We start from the raw sequence: 17,966 nt of genomic DNA, 5'->3' as shown, positions 1-17,966 counted from the left end.
AACTAAGAGAAGAAGTGTTTACATCGGTGTCCAATGCGTAGGCACCGGGGCGCGAGTGGGGGCTCCTCCAGTTGGTTCAGTGATCACTCCCCGGTTCCCTTCCCAATCCCACCCAACAGCTCCACAGATGGCATCCTCCTAAACCCGCTAGCTGGAGAACCACAATGCAAATACACAAAACAGCTTATGTTTTGGATTGGTTCGCTGATTATAGCAATTTCTTGAAAAGGCGAATGTCCCCAAAGCTGTGAAAAGGCCATAGGAAAAGGCACGAGAGAGGATAACAAGGAAGAAAACACACGGAGACCGCTAACCTCGCTAGGTAACGATAACGATAAGGTAACTGAGCTAACGTTAGTTTGCTAACATTAGCAGCCACTGCAGAGTCGGGGGTCTTTTAAGCGACACCATAGCACGTAAATCTGCTATTGTCTGGGGCATAACGGTACTACAATAACTCAGATACGTATGGTGATCTCTTAAATCGCCTGGCGGATAACATTCGCCCACCGAGCAGGCCAGGGAAACCCGAGCCAACGTTACCGTCAGACAGTTTTGGCCGTTTGAGTATGGTTACTACCAGCGGGCTAACGCTAGCTGACTAGCTTGTTAGCTTGTCGCATAGCTAACAAGCTATCTCCGCTGCCTTTTAAACACGGTCCGTATTAAAAGAACAAGATAAACACATGTTTAATATCATTTTGACGTGGTTAGTATTATCAGTTGGGTTAACGTTAGTTAGCTGTTTGTGTTAAACCAGCCTGGCCTAGTATGAAGAGGACATACTGATACTTGATACAAATGGTGAGGGTCGGGGCGTAGTGATGGTGAATTCGTTGTAACGTTAGCTAGCTAGCTAGTTATACACACGAAGCAATGATGCTGTTAACGTTATCCGTTTATTATGTTTTAAATGGTTCATGCTGCTTTTCCTCTCCTTTGTATTTAAGTGGCAGCAGTACATTATAAAAGTAGCCTTTTCAATAAAGACAAAATAATTTGTCATATACAGCAAAGTGTATTCTACTAAACAAGACGGCTTTAAACAAACTATTTTTTAATGGAGTTTCTGCATTAGTTGCTGCTTTCACAAAACAACAAGCACAGTTAAATGTAAATACTTTGTAACCAATGTATGATCCGGCTTCTGGCATCAGGCTATATGTTTTCTGCGGATACTTCCAGCTACTTAAAGAACAAACAATGGTAATCAGGTTTAATTTCCTCCATATTATGAATAAAGGAGATCAGACCAAACATGTTTAATGCATTCATAAGCAACATGTAAAAATCAGCACAGGGAAGCATTCAGACCAGATTGTTTTTAGTGGTAAACTTGGTCACAATAACTTTTCCTAAACATGTTTTATTAAACATGCCAACATTTGCATCACGTTTCTTTAATTATCATGTATTGACAGAAAGTAGTTTTTGGTGACTGGGACCCTGGGAGTTAATACTAGGTTACCAGGTAACAGCAGCAGAAGGGATGGACCAGCCAGTATATCTGTCACTTTGCCCTGTTTTCATTTTCAGGCTCCTTTTCATTATGTTAATGTTTCAGGAAACTGACCATTGCCTAAGCCACAGAGATAATAATTCAACTGCAATATGAGGGTTATCATTTATTATTTCACTCAGAGCTGTTCTCCAGCTGTGGGGAGAAGGAAAGGGCGAACCCTCTGGCGCAGCAGGTACCAAATACTGCCCGAGCATTGCAGCTCTATGGTTTTGGCTGGCTGGGGGTAGAGCGGGCTGTCCATTAATGGTAGGGTTGCTCCCGATGGACAGGCAGGCCAGCTGCGCTGCCATCGCTGTGTGAGTGTGTGTGTGTGTGAATGAGATGCAAGAATTGCAAAGCGTCTTTTTAAGTTAGAAAAGTGTTATACTGTTACTTTGCACTCCATTTACCATATCTGTTCTGGCCTGTCATGTTTGAATAGATCATTTAAGGAACATTTACATGGCAGAAACTTATGTTTAATGCCAAGACACTAAAACATTCAACAGATAGAGAAAGCCAGCAAGTGTTGCAGAGCCAATGGCTGAAAGGTGCTGTCTACTGTTGAAGTCTTTGAAGACGGTTTGCAGGGAACAGTCTCATTCCTCCCAGTCACTTTCATGGACAGCAGAGAACAGACCCCTGTCAGTGGGTCACTTAAGGCAGGTAAAAAAAACAAACCTGTATGTATCCTGGTTCAATAGAATGACATCAGATGAGAGATTCCCCCTCCGTTTTGTCTGCTGCCATTTGTACCACGGCTAAGTCACGCAGCACTTCCTCTCAGACGGGGTACATCCATTTCCTTTTATTGGATTGGCAGACCTTTAAACATTCAATATATTTGCCCTAACCTTACTAATCCTGTTGATTGGTCCCAGAGCTACCGGAGAGGCTCAACTCTGGGCCATAAAACCCCTTGAAAAATAAATGTCTTTGGCTATTTGTTGTATATTGTCTATATGTTTGTTCTTTCAACGGAGACAAACCAATATTGAGTCAGTCAGCCTTTTATTTCCGCTCTTTGTGTCACAGCCCTGAACAGATGACTGGTAGTCAAGGAGATGCCATGCAGGAGGCCTCTGTTGTCCTGGCAGCTTCAGGAGGGTTTCTCGCTCTGTGGAAATCCCACCCTGCTTGCTTGTTACTAATATGCTGCTATGTTGCAATGTAACACAAGGCTGGATAGTTAGCCTTTCAGTCTAAAAACTGTTTAGACTCAGTGAAGTCACACACTGGGGCCAATATAGGAAAGTGCAGATGAACATTGATTTTTGAACATGAACATTGATTTTTTTTTACCTCAATCGCTAGTTTCAAGTCTTCTTCAACACAGCATGATGTTCACTTAGTAAATGATGGTCCCACTTATTTTAGGACAGAGGCTTAGCTATGCTAACCATGCCAGTGTTTCCTCTCAGTTTGTGGAAGACTTAACTCCGTATTTGGCGGGGGGTTTAGGGGAAGATTTAAAATCAAGAAAGTTATGTTTTTATGCAATTTCACACATCATTTTGGACCGTTTTTCTATCAGCATATCTGTGTCTAAAACATTGGAAAAGCTAGAGAAGATAATAAATAAATAAGCTTAAAGACAAAACTCGCTAAAGAAGTCCACTGGGGACGACTACAATCATTAGATCTTAGGAAAGTCCTTTAGTTAGTTTTTATTCAGCCTAAAATGGCTTATATATGTATGTGTGTGTGTGTATATATATATATATATATAAAAACCTTTATAATGGCGGGACAAACCCCTGCATGCTAACTGAGGAGATTAAAATAGACTTCAACTTGTTTTTGGCTGTTGTCCGTGTTTTCATCTTAAACTTTGACCCTCTCACGGTGTGTTTTCACTTCAGAAAAGTTCACTGGAACATTTTAGACACCAAGGAAACGTCGTGTTCCGTTCACTTAAAGGAACGTTTGAACGTTGGGTCATATGTCATATGTGTCGAGGAGCTAGCTAATGACAGCATGAAGCCTATCGAAATGAAACGACGCCAGGAAACTACCAGGCAAACATGTTGGGAACCACTGGCCTAGAGCAGAATATTCAACAGGGGGTCCATGACCCCTTACGGGGTCCTCAGAGTGAGTGCAAAAATACATTTTCAAACATTATATGTCTGAAAATATACATTAACATGAATCGAACTTTTCAATAGCAAAGATAAATTGGCCTATTTGTGAAAGAAAATGTTATTTACACATTGAAGACAAGCTTACTATGGTAGCCATACAGTTGAGCTTAAGGATTCACTGCCATACATTTTCATCCATACGGCCCAGTTTAATGCAACTTTATTTTATACAGTATATGTAGTAGGGGGTCCCTACCCGTCTCTCTTTTAGCTAAGGGGTCCTTGGCCTAAAAAACATTGAAGACCCCTGGCCTAGAGGATATACTCTCAGTCGGTGTAATGCAGGTTTCAGGTAAACCCACCCTTCACCCACACCCTTCGATCACTTTCCAAGAAGTGACTTTGTTCTGTTGCTTTTTGCTGCAGAACAAAGATGCCTGAGGTCCGGGACCTTTCTGAAGCATTGCCAGAGATGCACATGGACCCAATCACTGGAGTGGGAGTAGTAGCCTCCAGGAACAGGGCCCCCACTGGATATGATGTGGTAAGTTACTCAACTCAGGACAGATAGCTACTACTACAACTACAAAATGACCATGCCAAATAATCTTCAATTTAGATGGCATAGGTCAAAGTAATTCCTATAGCTGTTATCGTGACCACCACAGTAACACTCGTTACTGTAAGTGCAATAAAACCTTTGTGAGTACAAAGCCAATACTTTATCAATATTTACGTGTTCAACAGACATAAACATGTAGGAAGCAATATTTCAATCTGCTCTGTCTACATGCAGTCTCTCACCCACCGCCGCCGCAGTTTTACACAGCATGCTGCTGTATGTAATGAGGTCTAAGTGTTACTCTTAGTTTGCCACAAATCCTGAAATGTGTCCAGTAAACTTAGCTGCTGTCTGAAACCATCCAGCCTCTCCGCTCTACCACAGGTAAACCCACAGCAGCTGCTGTAGCACTACACAAGGATCTTCCTGTGTCATTCTACTGTGAAAGAACTGGGCCCATTGTAGACAGCTGACATTGAACTGTCACCTTCACAACTGCAGTGGATGTCATGATCACGTTTTACTCTGAACTACTGTAGCAATGACATGTATCAGGCATTTTAGCCCGTTGAAAAAGATCAAATGTAATCTTTCTGTGGAAGGTTGATGAAAAGGTCATTGACAGGTTAAAGGAATCCTGTGACAGCCACAGATTGTAACTGATTTGCCTCCAGGTTTCTGCAACAACAGACGGCCTGGATGCTGACCTGTGGAAAGATGGCCTTTTTAAATCCAAGGTGACGCGCTACCTGTGCTTCACCAGGGTCTTCTCTAAGGAAAATGTAAGGAACTCCCCTCACCCACCAGCCATGCATGTTACAGTCTTATGTCACACATGCACCGTTCAGTCCCCGCTTTGTTCCCATTCACCTTCTTTTCTTTCTTCTTTTATAGAGCCATTTGGGCAATGTTCTTGTGGACATGAAGCTGATCGATATAAAGGACACTCTGCCTGTGGGGTTCATCCCCATCCAGGAGACTGTTGACACCCGTAAGTTATACAGTGACTTCGATACCGGTTCCTAAACCATACTTTTTTCAATACCAATTTAATTAAACAAAAAGAAGTTACACATTACGACTCAAATCTTTGTATTTATTTTTCAGCTCCTACTACGTGAGCCGTCTCTGTGTAATGTGTAACGTCAGACAGCCAATCACAGACATTATTAGATCTTGGTAGAAGCATGCTGCTTGCTGATTGGCTCACTGACGCTGATGAGATTTACTCCTTAGGTGTTGAACTTGAGTATTGAATGGCGATGCATTTTTCCATACTCGATACTTCAGAGGCAATTCGGTCGGTGCCTAACAAGTATTGAATTCGGTAGTCTGCCCTAATATAGCATCACTGTTTGTCTGAAAATGATTCAAATGAAACCTTTTAATGCCAAGGATGTTGGGCTTCAGAGAGCCTCTCTGGCATGGTTGTATCGTTGATGAGCAGCCTGTCTGTCTCTGTGTCCCCCAGAGGAGCAGGCCTTCAGGAAGAGGCGTCTCTGCATCAAGTTTATCCCACGGGACTCCACAGAGGCCGCCATCTGTGACATCCGGATCCTGGGACGCTCCAAGCAGGCCCCCCCACAGTACACCTTTATAGGGTGAGCAGCCTGGGACGTGATGGGGCAGTAGTCTTGGTTGTAGACTTGACAAATAGTTGTCCATAGAAGATCATCTACATTAGCACCAGGCAACAGTAGTTTAGTATCCAGGTGGATTGGAATAGTTTGGCCTGTAGTTGAAACCACTGTTCCACTCTTGCAGTTTCAACTTTCTCCCACATATCGAGCCACATGGATGATTAAGATGAACCTTTCCACTCTTTCAGGTGCATGCACAGGGAATATCTGCAAAACACACTGTGTCCGTAGGGGAGGGCCTGGAGCATCTCTGGAAATACATGTCAGGGTTTTCCCGCCATTATAAGGTTTAGGTGCAGCATCTGAGCCGTTTTGGGCGGCACTTACCCTAACCCTATGTAACTAAAAGACTTTTCTCAGTTCTAATGATTGTAGATGGACTTCTTTAGCAAGCTTTTTGAGTATATCTGCCCTAGCTTTTCCAACATTGTAGACACAGATATGGTAATAATAATGGTCCAAAACGATGTGAAAAAGAGACACAAACCGGCCACATGACCACAGAGACCCAAAACAACCCCAAAGAGAAACACAACACGACTACAAAGAGGGATGGAACTCACATTTTGAGGGGCTGGAGCAAAAGACAAAGTCCACACATGCTTTCTGTTCAGCCTGTAGCCTTTTTTATTATCATTGTCATTCATTATTCAAGTCTTTTCAGCATGTTCATGTACTGGTTTAACAGGGAGCTTAACAACATGGGGATCTGGTACCGCATGGGGACCGTCCCTCGGGCCCAGGACTCCACGCACACACCAGCCACCAACAACGTCCACACCGTGACCTCGTCCTCCAGCTCGGCGCCGGTCCCAGCTGCTCCCATGCTCAAGTAAGTCCCCTCTAATGACGTGTTTGTACACATGTATCCTGCATTTACACTGACCCGAAAGCTTTGACTGTTGCCATGGTAACCGACGTTCAAATCATAAACTCCGCCCCCTCCACTCCTCCAGTGGCGTAGCTCCTGGCTCACCAGCATTTCCCCTCCATCCAAGCTTTGGATATATCCGAGTATTTCTCACCCAAGCCCCAATAATGGTATTTGGGACAGCCCTCATTTACACACATGGCTGAGACATGTCAGTCTCAGTGTTCACTGTCCTCAAACATCATTTCCTCAAGGGAAGGGAAACCGGCCTATATTTAGATGTCAGTGAAGTAGGAAAAGGTGATGCTTTCAACTGGAAAGCAGAAGACAGATGCATAGATTCAGGGGGGTTTGTCTCAATTCAACTAACTAGATGCTGTATGTCTCTTTTTTCTTTTTGCCCCAAGACATATTTCCATGACCCTCCCAGCCAGCTTCAGAGGGAAGAACACTACCAGGCCAGACTACGAGCACCAGAACTCCAACCTGTATGCTATCTCAGGTCAGCACTTGGTCTTCTTCTCCACATCCTCTCTCTCCACCAAATCACAAATGTCTTTTTGAAAAATGTGCCGATCCATCCAGAAGGAAGACTCGCATTATCTTCATACTACATGTACAGTTTGCCTGGAAGAGCTGTAAATGCCCCGTGAACCATAACACTTTATCAACAATAAAATGGGTCAAATACTTTGGTTTATGACCAAATACCTGCAAAACTAATGACGCTCCCATCAGCCTTTGTGTTTACTCCTGATTAGCAAAAGATTACCTGCTACAGTATGTTAGCTTGTGGGGGTTAGCGTTCAGCTCAAAGCCTGCTGTGCCTAAGTCCAGCCTCAGAGCTTAGTGCAGCTCATCAGAGTCTCTTTTTCTGCCATTCTATTTTGGAGGCGTAGATATTTATAGTCTTTTCAGCAGGTTCAGTCCTTTTTTTTTATCTCCACTGTAGCATGAAAATATCAGAATTATTTTTAGTAGCCTTAACTGCCTTTAATACATTTCTCTTTAACAAATGAAGCTCAGTGGAGATTCATTTATAAACACTGTGGACACACTAAAAGGGCTTGGAATAGGCAAACGCCACTTTGTAAGCATAAATTGGGATTTATAAAAAAAGTTGTGGAGGAAATGTGCCTAAATTTACGAGGCTCTGACCCATGTGTACACACACTTAGATGGAGAGGTGGTGAATGGAAGCCAGTTTGCAGAAATGAAACATGTAATGTTACTTATAGATCCACTTCATTATGAACATTCAGACAAGCAGTGTTATTTGTGCTCGTGCTAGCTAACTTAAAAGTGGTACCCCTTTTGTTTGTGAACTAATAGTGCGTTCCATTTCCCTCGGATGCCGGAGCTAGGAATCAGTCCCTCCAGGATTTCACGATGTCGCCAATTCACGCAAATTCAACCAATCACCGCAAATTTGGTGCGACTCGCAATTTTTACCAATCACCGCAACTTTTCCGCAAATTTGACCAATAACCTGAAGTTTCCCGCGACTTCAACCAAACACAGCAGTCCCACGTGCACTCTGAGAGCCAATGACCAAGCGGGAGTGAGAACGGGTTGATCATTTCCTTGTTTGTGAGATGAAGACGAGACGTGTGTGACTCGAACATCTCACATTAACCAACAAAACGTACAGCGAAAGACAAAAACATGTAGACTGTAACGATTTAAAAGTCACTGAAGTTGCTGCCGTTTCAATCCTGGCTGTCGGCTCTCTGCAGCGGGGGGGCTGCTCCGTTCCCCCCGCGACTGATGCTTGCACACACACACACACACAGACACACACACTAACAACACACACGGTGGATGCAGGAGAAAAAGGAGATGAGACGTACAGGATGACCTAAATTGAGGACAGCTCGTTATTGTAAGTGCAGTGATAAGTCAGTCAGTACTTTATCAAACCGTATGAATGTGTGTCCCAGGCCAGGATAGGAAATGAACTAACAATGTAAAGATCAACAAGCCACTGACAGACATGTTCAAATTTGATTAATTCAATAAATTATTAAAATCCGATTTCTGAGTACAAATGTAATGCACTGTAATACCACACAGTACTTCAAATGTGGCCACTGCCATCTTGTGTACGTTACTACAACATCCAGTTTGGCCTGGGCATTACCCCCCACCCACAGTGACTGAAATAGGACTATAACACTTGTGATGAATAATCCAGAACATCAAAGTGTTGAAAATAGCATGATGATATTGTTGAATTCATTGAATCATCGTGAAGAATATGACAGACACCAGGACTTCACTTACTCTTGTTGTTTTTCCCTGGCTGTATTTGGGACATTTGAAAACATGGTATCTAGAGCTGCAACGATTAGTTGGCTGGCAGAAAACTGAAAAATAATCGATTATGCGTTAAAGACATTTCCATGCACAAATGGCACAAAATGCAGTTTTCAGCCTTGATAACGGAGACTTTCTGTTTTTTTCCGTTTTATGTCATATTACATATATGTTTTGTGTTACTTCTTTGCTGCTGTTGACCCATTTATCTGAACTGTCTGTTTCAGCGATGGATGGAGTGCCTTTCATGATCTCTGACAAGTTTGCCTGTGCCTCGTCTGATGTAAGTTGCCTGAATTGAATGTTTAGCTCTTTGGTGGCAGGTCAGCCACCAAAAAAGTATTTAGTCAGCCACCAATTGTGCAAGTTCTCCCACTTAAAAAGATGAGAGAGGCCTGTAATTTTCATCATAGGTACACTTCAACTATGAGAGACAAAATGAGAAAATAAAATCCAGAAAATCACATTGTAGGATTTTTAATGAATTTATTTGCAAATTCCTCGGGAAAATAAGTATTTGGTCTCCTACAAACAAGCAAGATTTCTGTCTCTCACAGACCTGTAACTTCTTCTTTAAGAGGCTCCTCTGTCCTCCACTTGTTACCTGTATTAATGGCACCTGTTTGAACTTGTTATCAGTATAAAAGACACCTGTCCACAACCTCAAACAGTCACACTCCAAACTCCACTATGGCCAAGACCAAAGAGCTGTCAAAGGACACCAGAAACTAAATTGTAGACCTGCACCAGGCTGGGAAGACTGAATCTGCAATAGGTAAGCAGCTTGGTGTGAAGAAATCAACTGTGGGAGAAATTATAAGAAAATGGAAGACATACAAGACCACTAATAATCTCCCTCGATCTGGGGCTCCACGCAAGATCTCACCCCGTGGGGTCAAAATGATCACAAAAACGGTGAGCAAAAACCCCAGAACCACACGGGGGGACCTAGTGAATGACCTGCAGAGAGCTGGGACCAAAGTAACAAAGGCTACCATCAGTAACACACTACGCCGCCAGGGACTCAAATCCTGCAGTGCCAGACGTGTCCCCCTGCTTAAGCCAGTACATGTCCAGGCCCGTCTGGAGTTTGCTAGAGAGCATCTGGATGATCCAGAAGAGGATTGGGAGAATGTCATATGGTCAGATGAAACCAAAATAGAACTTTTTGGTAAACACTCAACTTGTCGTGTTTGGAGGGGAAAGAATGCTGAGTTGCATCCAAAGAACACCATACCTACTGTGAAGCATGGGGGTGGAAACATCATGCTTTGGGGCTGTTTTTCTGCAAAGGGACCAGGACGACTGATCCGTGTAAAGGAAAGAATGAATGGGGCCATGTATTGTGAGATTTTGAGTGAAAACCTCCTTCCATCAGCAAGGGCATTGAAGATGAAACGTGGCTGGGTCTTTCAGCATGACAATGATCCCAAACACACCGCCCGGGCAACGAAGGAGTGGCTTCTTAAAAAGCATTTCAAGGTCCTGGAGTGGCCTAGCCAGTCTCCAGATCTCAACCCCATAGAAAATCTTTGGAGGGAGCTGAAAGTCTGTGTTGCCCAGCGACAGCCCCAAAACATCACTGCTCTAGAGGAGATCTGCATGGAGGAATGGGCCAAAATACCAGCAACAGTGTGTGAAAACCTTGTGAAGACTTACAGGAAACGTTTGACCTCTGTCATGGCCAACAAAGAGTATATAACAAAGTATTGAGATGAACTTTTGTTATTGACCAAATACTTATTTTCCATCATAATTTGCAAATAAATTCATTAAAAATCCTACAATGTGATTTTCTGGATTTTTTTTCTCATTTTGTCTCTCATAGTTGAAGTGTACCTATGATGAAAATTACAGGCCTCTCTCATCTTTTTAAGTGGGAGAACTTGCACAATTGGTGGCTGACTAAATACTTTTTTGCCCCACTGTATCTATAGCAGTAACAGAGTGGGAGGGTGAAAGGAAACACTAGAGTCACTGAAGTTAAACTGAGGCCGTACTCACACTTGACCCAGTTGCTAGTTGAACCGAGCATGATTTCCCCCCCATCTATGTAACTTTGTGTAGTTGTTCGGGGCGCGGCGACACACGGCCCTCTCGCATGCCTAGCGGCTTTATTGCTTATTCAGAGCTCGGATCACGCTAGTCTCACATTGCCAGACCTTCCTCCACAGCGCTACAGAGGAAGGTCTGGCTAGTCCACACAGCATTCTGGGATGGGAGAAAAACATGTTCTGGTTTATTGACATTTCTTTAAACCAATCACAGTCGTCTTGGGTGGTGCTAAGCTCCAGACGGAGCCACGGTGCCTCTGCTAAATAGTCTCAGGAAGGAACTTGTTTTGGTGGAACATGTGGACGTTCAAAAGTAGTTTTAGTCGTGCAACAGAAAACTCAGATTGGACAGATAGTCTAGCTAGCTGTCTGGATTTACCCTGCAGAGATCTGAGGAGCAGTTAACCATAGTCCTCACAAATCCACCGGAGGTTAGAACGCCAACATAGAGACAGAGGAAGGGGACGGACATCCTGCGGAACTGAAACGTCGTTGATATAGATTATGATCACACTGATGCGTACCGTGCCGAGTCCAACCAGACCGTGTCCTGGCCCACCTCTCGGTTTAACTGGGCCAAGTGTGAGTCAGCCCTAACAAAGTGTCTGTGCTGTCCATGTCCAGCTGCAGCAGGTGGATCTGATGGGCATTACTATCAAGTCATTGGCTGAGATCGAGAAAGAGGTGAGTAGACAGATGGAATTAAGTTGGAGTTGCTGTAGTTCTGCTAATATTATAACATTATGTAATATAACATGTAGGAGATTTCCAATTTATTGCAAATTAATTTAATTTTCATAGCTTTGTCCATTACTTCATTGGACTTTGTTGTAGCAATATTAGGGCTGCACAATGTGAGGGACATATGCTGCAACGTTGTTGAATATCGTGATAACGATATTACTTGTGATAAATAAACAGATATTATAACAGATAATATTTCAGTATTCTGCTAAAATACAAGTAACTGCTTGGTGAGTTTAAAACAAATGACAGGAAATAATTTCCAACATTCTTTTATTGAACACATCTAGGGCTGGGACGATTACGTAAATGTGTCGACACAAATAATTAGCGTCACGTGTAGAAATCAATAAATACCTGGCTGTCTCCAGCAACAGCTCAAGTATGGATATCTCGCAAGTTCAACAACACCTTGAGAAAAAGGCTCGCACACGGTCTTCTGAAGTGTGGGGGTATTTGACTCTTAATGCCAACAACAACAACGTGCTGGTCTGTAGACTTTGTAGAATGATCCCTGAGTCAGGATAACAGCAGCAACACCCCATAAGTTCTGCTCACCTTTTTGTCCCTTTCCCTCCCAAGTAGAGTTTAGATTCTCGGCCCGAGCCCGAACTTGACCCACGGGCCGGTTAGGGCCCATATGTCCCGCCACTATCCTCGGGCCAGGCCGGGCCCTTCATCAAGTATTTGTGTTTTTTTAATCATAACTTTATTAGCATAATTGGGTGGGGAGAAAGCTCTGCCTCTCCAGCTCCTCCAGTAGCTCTGGGTGGATGTCCTGACCTGACTGGGAGGTAAACTGAGCTACATCGTGTCTCCTCCACCTGTAGCACCGTCTTCCAGGCCAGATCGTTTCAGATATCTCACAAGTCCTTTATAACGTCAGTCATAACGGCCCACGTATTAAAAAAATTGTCGGATTTAAATCGGGCTCGGGCTCGGGCTCGGGCTCATAATTCCAGTTAATGGGCCGGGCCGGGCTCGGACACAAGGTGCACTGTAGACGTGTGTGATGATCAACATAGTGACAGGGAACGTGTTCTCAGTAGTAGCCCAACGGTACGTTAGTCCGTGGATTCGTTTTAATGCCCCGCTATGACTAAACAATAAGCATCATCAAACGCTGTCAGTCAGCAGTGTTATGTTTTTGGTTTACCATCATCATGAGTGACCCAGTCCATTACAGACACACAGATATTAGACACTCTGCAACTTGTTGGATTTATTTGATACATCTGATTTCATATGTTGCTAAAATTGCACTTTTTTACTGTAAGATTAAAGGGAGAAGAGCGTATTCATTATTTGACCTACTACTGTTAGAAAAAGCTAATACAGGCTACTCTTTCTGCACCTGCTCTGTTTACTTTAAGTTTTATTTTTGTATTCCTCCTGAAAGTGACTTTATTTAGTTGTCTACATCTGGCTTCAGGTTACACTACTGTGCAGTGTTAAACTCTTTTAATAAATAGAGGCTTGAACCTTATTGAAATTAGTTGTGTAAATTGTTAAGAATTGAGCAATGGGAAAGTAATCGCTTATTGAAAAATTAATTGTTAGATTAATCGAAAAATGTATCGTTATATTAGTCGACTAATCGGAAAAAGAATCGCTAGATTAATCGTTTAAAAAATAATGGTTTGGGACAGCCCTAAACAAATTGAACATTGAATTGAATATTAAAGGCAGCACTAAAAAAGAATGACTTTACATTTTAAAGGGCAGTTTTCTACTGATATTTTCTTTCAACGATTACAAAATCTCTGATTGTCTTGTGTGTTTATTGCGACGCTTGATATTGCGATGACAATAAAAAACGATATCTTGTGCTGCCCATAGCAATATTGCTATAAAGAACCAGCTTGTAATACACAGCAATGATCCTTTAACTTGATGAGCGTGTGGGAAGCAGTGGCATCTCTAAGAGCAGATGATGTGAGATCTGGGGTTGGCCTTTTATGGTCGGAGCACATGTCCCGGTGCTGACACCCTGTGTCCACCAGAGGCCAGTCTGGTCCTGAGGCTGAGTGCATCTTGTGAATCCCAGATGTTTTGCAGATGATTTGATGAGATGCACATAACAAAGGACTGGTGTGTGGCTGTCCTCTGTCAGTATGATTACAGTTTCCGCACGGAGCACAGTGCAGCGGCCCGCCTCCCTCCCAGTCCAACCAGGACCTCCCTGAGCTCTGAGGCCTGAGGACGCCGGCCCGCAGGAGAGACCTGTACACCACTACTGAGCACCCTGAGAGGAGGAAACTACAACAGCAAATATGTCATGGTCTCTATGTGTTAGTTGTGCTGTTAAATTGTAAAGGAAAGTGAAACCACTGAGAGCAGACCGAAGCAGAACCCTGAGGGATTCTGGGTGAAACCACTATGTCCAACATGGATGAGCTGGCTTTTTTAAATGAGATGGAATGACCCATTGTTGGACAAAACAGTCCTTTCTTGTTCAAGGAAAAGTGAAAGGACTCTCACTCATCAGATTGATTTCCCCTGAACTATGGTGAAGTGTTGTTGCCAGCCTGAAGATGAAGCATGATGGAGGCCACTCTGACCAGCACGCCATCATGCTTCCTTGTTCCTGGCCCAGCTGCTGCTCTGTGATTGGCCAGGCCTGGCACCACATGGCCTATCCTCCCAGCTCATGTGTTGGAAATACAAAAGGAAATGTTATGTTATGGGATTTAGTTTTTAAGCTTGTACTGCATATCTTATATCTTGATGGGGAATGATGTCATTGTTCTCTAGATGTTACTGTAATATAGCGGTGTGGCTGTGAGTGCACTCTGTGTTTGGGATTGTGTCAGTGTGCTTCCTGTTTGCCACAGATGTTCCTCACACATACTGTACCACTGTTGTGTTCCTGTGATCATGTCGGCCAGTTGTTTAGGGCTGGGTATCACGGTTCCATGTTAATGATCAACACTTGAGTTTGGTACCAACACCACAACAATACCTTACTATGAATATAAACATTTGTATTGTTTGATCTGAAACCCTCCTCCGTCACATGTTCATAAAAGGCTTCCAGTAGGTGAAGCCCAGCGACACACTGGGACACAGCTGCAGAGAGTTACGTATGGAACCACGGTTCTGTGAATTCTGTCTGGCTGCTATTACTCTAGCTGCTGCAACTGGATCCAGTCTCCAGTTTACTATCCACGTAGAGCATCTACTACAGACAGGTATATCGTTGTAATCACGTTGAACCATTCAGAAAACTACCACTGCCTTTAGAATCATCTTGAGTCATTGAGGAATTGTGTTGGTGAAAACAGAAATGTCAAATGAAATACAGTAACCCAAAGAGCATTTCTTTGTAAATGAGCATCCTTGCCAACAGTGGTTGATCAGCTGGTACCACAGAAAGGTTTGAGCTTTGATACCCAGCCCTGGTTTCTTTGCATCATCACAACTGTCTTCACTATTTCAACTTACTTTTCAAGTTACAAACTGCTTAACAAACTGAAAGGTGCTTTTCTTCCTTGAGCACATTGGGAACGTGAAAAGTGTTGAGCCTCCAGTGCACATGTATCCTCTGTAACAATGGCAGCTCTTTATTTCAGCTTCCCTTTTCCTTTACCTTGAATCTGTTTTACAAGTTGGATCTTTTTAATTAGCATTTTTGACCAAGTACAGTTCTAATGAACTCTGAGCCAGGCTGACTTTTAACCACAGTGTGTGTTAACCAGCAACACAAGCACTGCCAAACTTTATTGGATGGAGCAACTCGGAGGAGTCGCCGTGGGCAACAACCATGCCTTCAGCATTGGAAATGTATCAAATGACTTATGATTTGTTTCAGGAACCGGCTCCTCATTGGTGGAAAATCTGTGAACTAAATGGTGTCTTGTAAAGTTTAAGTTTTACTTTGAAGGGATTGTATCAGGGCAATTCCTGTGATCCAGTCTTTGATTTGATCCGTCAGAGCCCAGCAGTACAGGATGATTCACACCAATACCAATATCAACAGCTGGTATTTTACACATTCAAGTCGTCAGACCTCCCACATACTGTATATTTGACATTTCTGTGATGATGTTCCAGCTCTATCGCCACAGCATTGTGGAGTAAGGTCTGGCTACGCCACAGATGCATTCTGGGATAGGAGAAAGAAAACGAAAAGAACCAAAACTTGACATTTTCAGTGTGTAACTTGCTAGCACGAAGTGTGCTGTTGTTTCCCGAAGAGAACCGAGTTTGAGAACAGAACTACCCAGAGAGAGGAATGGGAAGGACATTCCTCTCTCTGGCAGGGAATGACCTGTCCTTGATCCAGACTACTTAAGGGCAAACATGTATGCCAATTCTTAAATACTGTCCAGGGCCTCAGCTCTGTGTTTTACACATTGTGTGTAATTAATATTTCTTTTTCAGATGTTTTAATCTCAAACCGTCCTCCATGTATCATTCATACTCACTGCTGCTTTTCGTGTTGATTTAGCTGTTAAGCGGACAAGAGGACACACCCCTTCCCATCCCCAGCAGGCCTTCATGGACTGTGTGGATGCAGTATTGTGTTGAGCTGTTTTATTTAGCCTTTTCACTCCATTTGTTCCATGTGTGTCTGCAATAATACCAAGTCATTAATGCATGGACTAACTCCTTATTTTATACTTTTTGTTTGTCTAATTTATTAGTCATGTCAGTATTGTGACCATGTTGTGCTAACGGCTGTCAGCTGACATGTCCATGTGAAGCTGTGTGTACTGTCTGCATTAACAACCAATAGCAAGCCTGCTTTGATATGTCTGTTACTCTGCATGGTGACATGAGGTGTAACGTTTCAATAGGTCAGTGATTCTTTTCTAGCTTATGGATCCCATAAATAGGTTTTATTTACAAAAAAATGAACAAAACGGCATCAGTTGAATTAGTATTATAAGGAAGTTTTATTAAACGTTGATGAACTGAAGTATTGACTTAAAGTTGCATTTATTTGGCAAAGAATGGTGATGTCACTCCATTTCAAGGCTGTCCAGATTGGATGTTGTGAAGTGTTAACTGATGAAGATAAAAAAAATGACTATACTATAGTAACATCAGGGTTATTTAATTAAGAATTATTTTGTAATGTATTTTTAAGACGTTTTTTAAGCTACAGTTCCAGTGGGGCGGCTCGTGGGAAGTACAGTTAGCTGAAAGAAATGGATAAATGGTTAGTTACTGACAGTTCAAAAAGTAGGAAAAAGTTAACAATATGCAGTTTTATGTAATAAATAGTGTCATACATTTCAGGTTTCCCCCAGAAAAGGGGTCAAACCCGGTGGCAAGTGTCTTTTTTTGAAGAGGGCCCAGCTGGAGCCAGTCCCAGACTGATGGCAGCGTTAATGTAGAGCCCAATAGTTTCTGATAATCACTAAATTGAGAATTTATAAAAACTATAAGACATATTTCATAGGCTGCCTGAAGATTTGAAAATATGACTACGTCTAAGTTTCCAGCCGAGCCGCCCCACTGTAACTGTAGTTTAAAAAACATCTTAAAAATATATAAAAAAATAATTCCCACTTAGGCCAGGTGGGGGGCAACTTAGGCCCGGTGGGCAACCAGGCTTGGGATACACTGGGGGGGGCTGTATTAGGAACACACATTAGGAATGAATGAAGGGACCAGTTATAATGACAGAAACACTTTCTAATGGGAATATTGACATCAACCTCCAGGAGCACTAATGCTGTGAGCTGGACTCTAGCACCACCTCCAGGCAGAGATGTCACGTTGTCACACAGGATACTGAGATCTGAGCACAATCAGTCTCCCAGCGGGATCAACCTCTCGACAAATTACACTGCTTGAAAGGGTTTTATAAAAGCAAACTTGTCTTGTGGTGTAAAGAATGAAGAGTGCAGCCTGGAGTCCACTTTGATACTTCTCTGTGTTCTATTAAAACTTCCAAGCCTCAGAGCGTCTTGGTGGTTGTCTTTCATGGCTTTGCATGTGTACACACTGTTGGTGGCTCACTTCTCCTGCAGTGTTTCATGTGTGTGTGTGTGTGTGTTTGAATGGTTTACTGAGTCAATTAGCTCTCCAGCAAACATGTCTTCTCCTGTCACTGCCACCGCTGGAGCTTTATAGAGCGGAGCAAACAGCAGACATCTGGAGCTGCAAAACGTGGAAAAAGTGGAAAGTGGAAAAACTCAATGTACATTTGGTTTTTATTTGTCATGTGAAGTGCACACAGTAAG

At 42.9% G+C, this 17,966-nt stretch overlaps 1 protein-coding gene across 5 annotated transcripts; it reads left to right on the top strand.

Annotated features, from left to right (window-relative positions):
- mvb12ba (multivesicular body subunit 12Ba) lies at positions 1 to 16,693 on the top strand. 5 transcript variants are annotated; one of them, XM_078271159.1, is made up of 10 exons: positions 1 to 322; positions 4,012 to 4,129; positions 4,822 to 4,929; positions 5,042 to 5,138; positions 5,619 to 5,748; positions 6,476 to 6,619; positions 7,066 to 7,160; positions 9,202 to 9,257; positions 11,653 to 11,712; positions 13,886 to 16,693. In XM_078271159.1, the coding sequence occupies exons 2-10, from the start codon at positions 4,019 to 4,021 to the stop codon at positions 13,970 to 13,972; spliced, it is 888 nt and encodes a 295-aa protein (XP_078127285.1). In that variant the 5' UTR covers positions 1 to 322; positions 4,012 to 4,018; the 3' UTR covers positions 13,973 to 16,693. The 5 variants fall into 5 exon arrangements, with proteins under 5 accessions (XP_078127285.1, XP_078127289.1, XP_078127284.1 ...); XM_078271158.1 differs by having other exon boundaries at positions 3 to 339; XM_078271162.1 differs by lacking the exon at positions 1 to 322 and adding an exon at positions 383 to 445.
- Positions 16,694 to 17,966: the final 1,273 nt, after the last annotated feature.

The sequence above is a fragment of the Sander vitreus genome, chromosome 16 (genome assembly GCF_031162955.1).
Source record: "Sander vitreus isolate 19-12246 chromosome 16, sanVit1, whole genome shotgun sequence".
NCBI classification, from domain to species: Eukaryota; Metazoa; Chordata; class Actinopteri; order Perciformes; family Percidae; genus Sander; species Sander vitreus.
The sequence above is the reverse complement of the archived record's forward strand: the minus strand, read 5'-3'. Positions and strand labels throughout refer to the sequence as shown.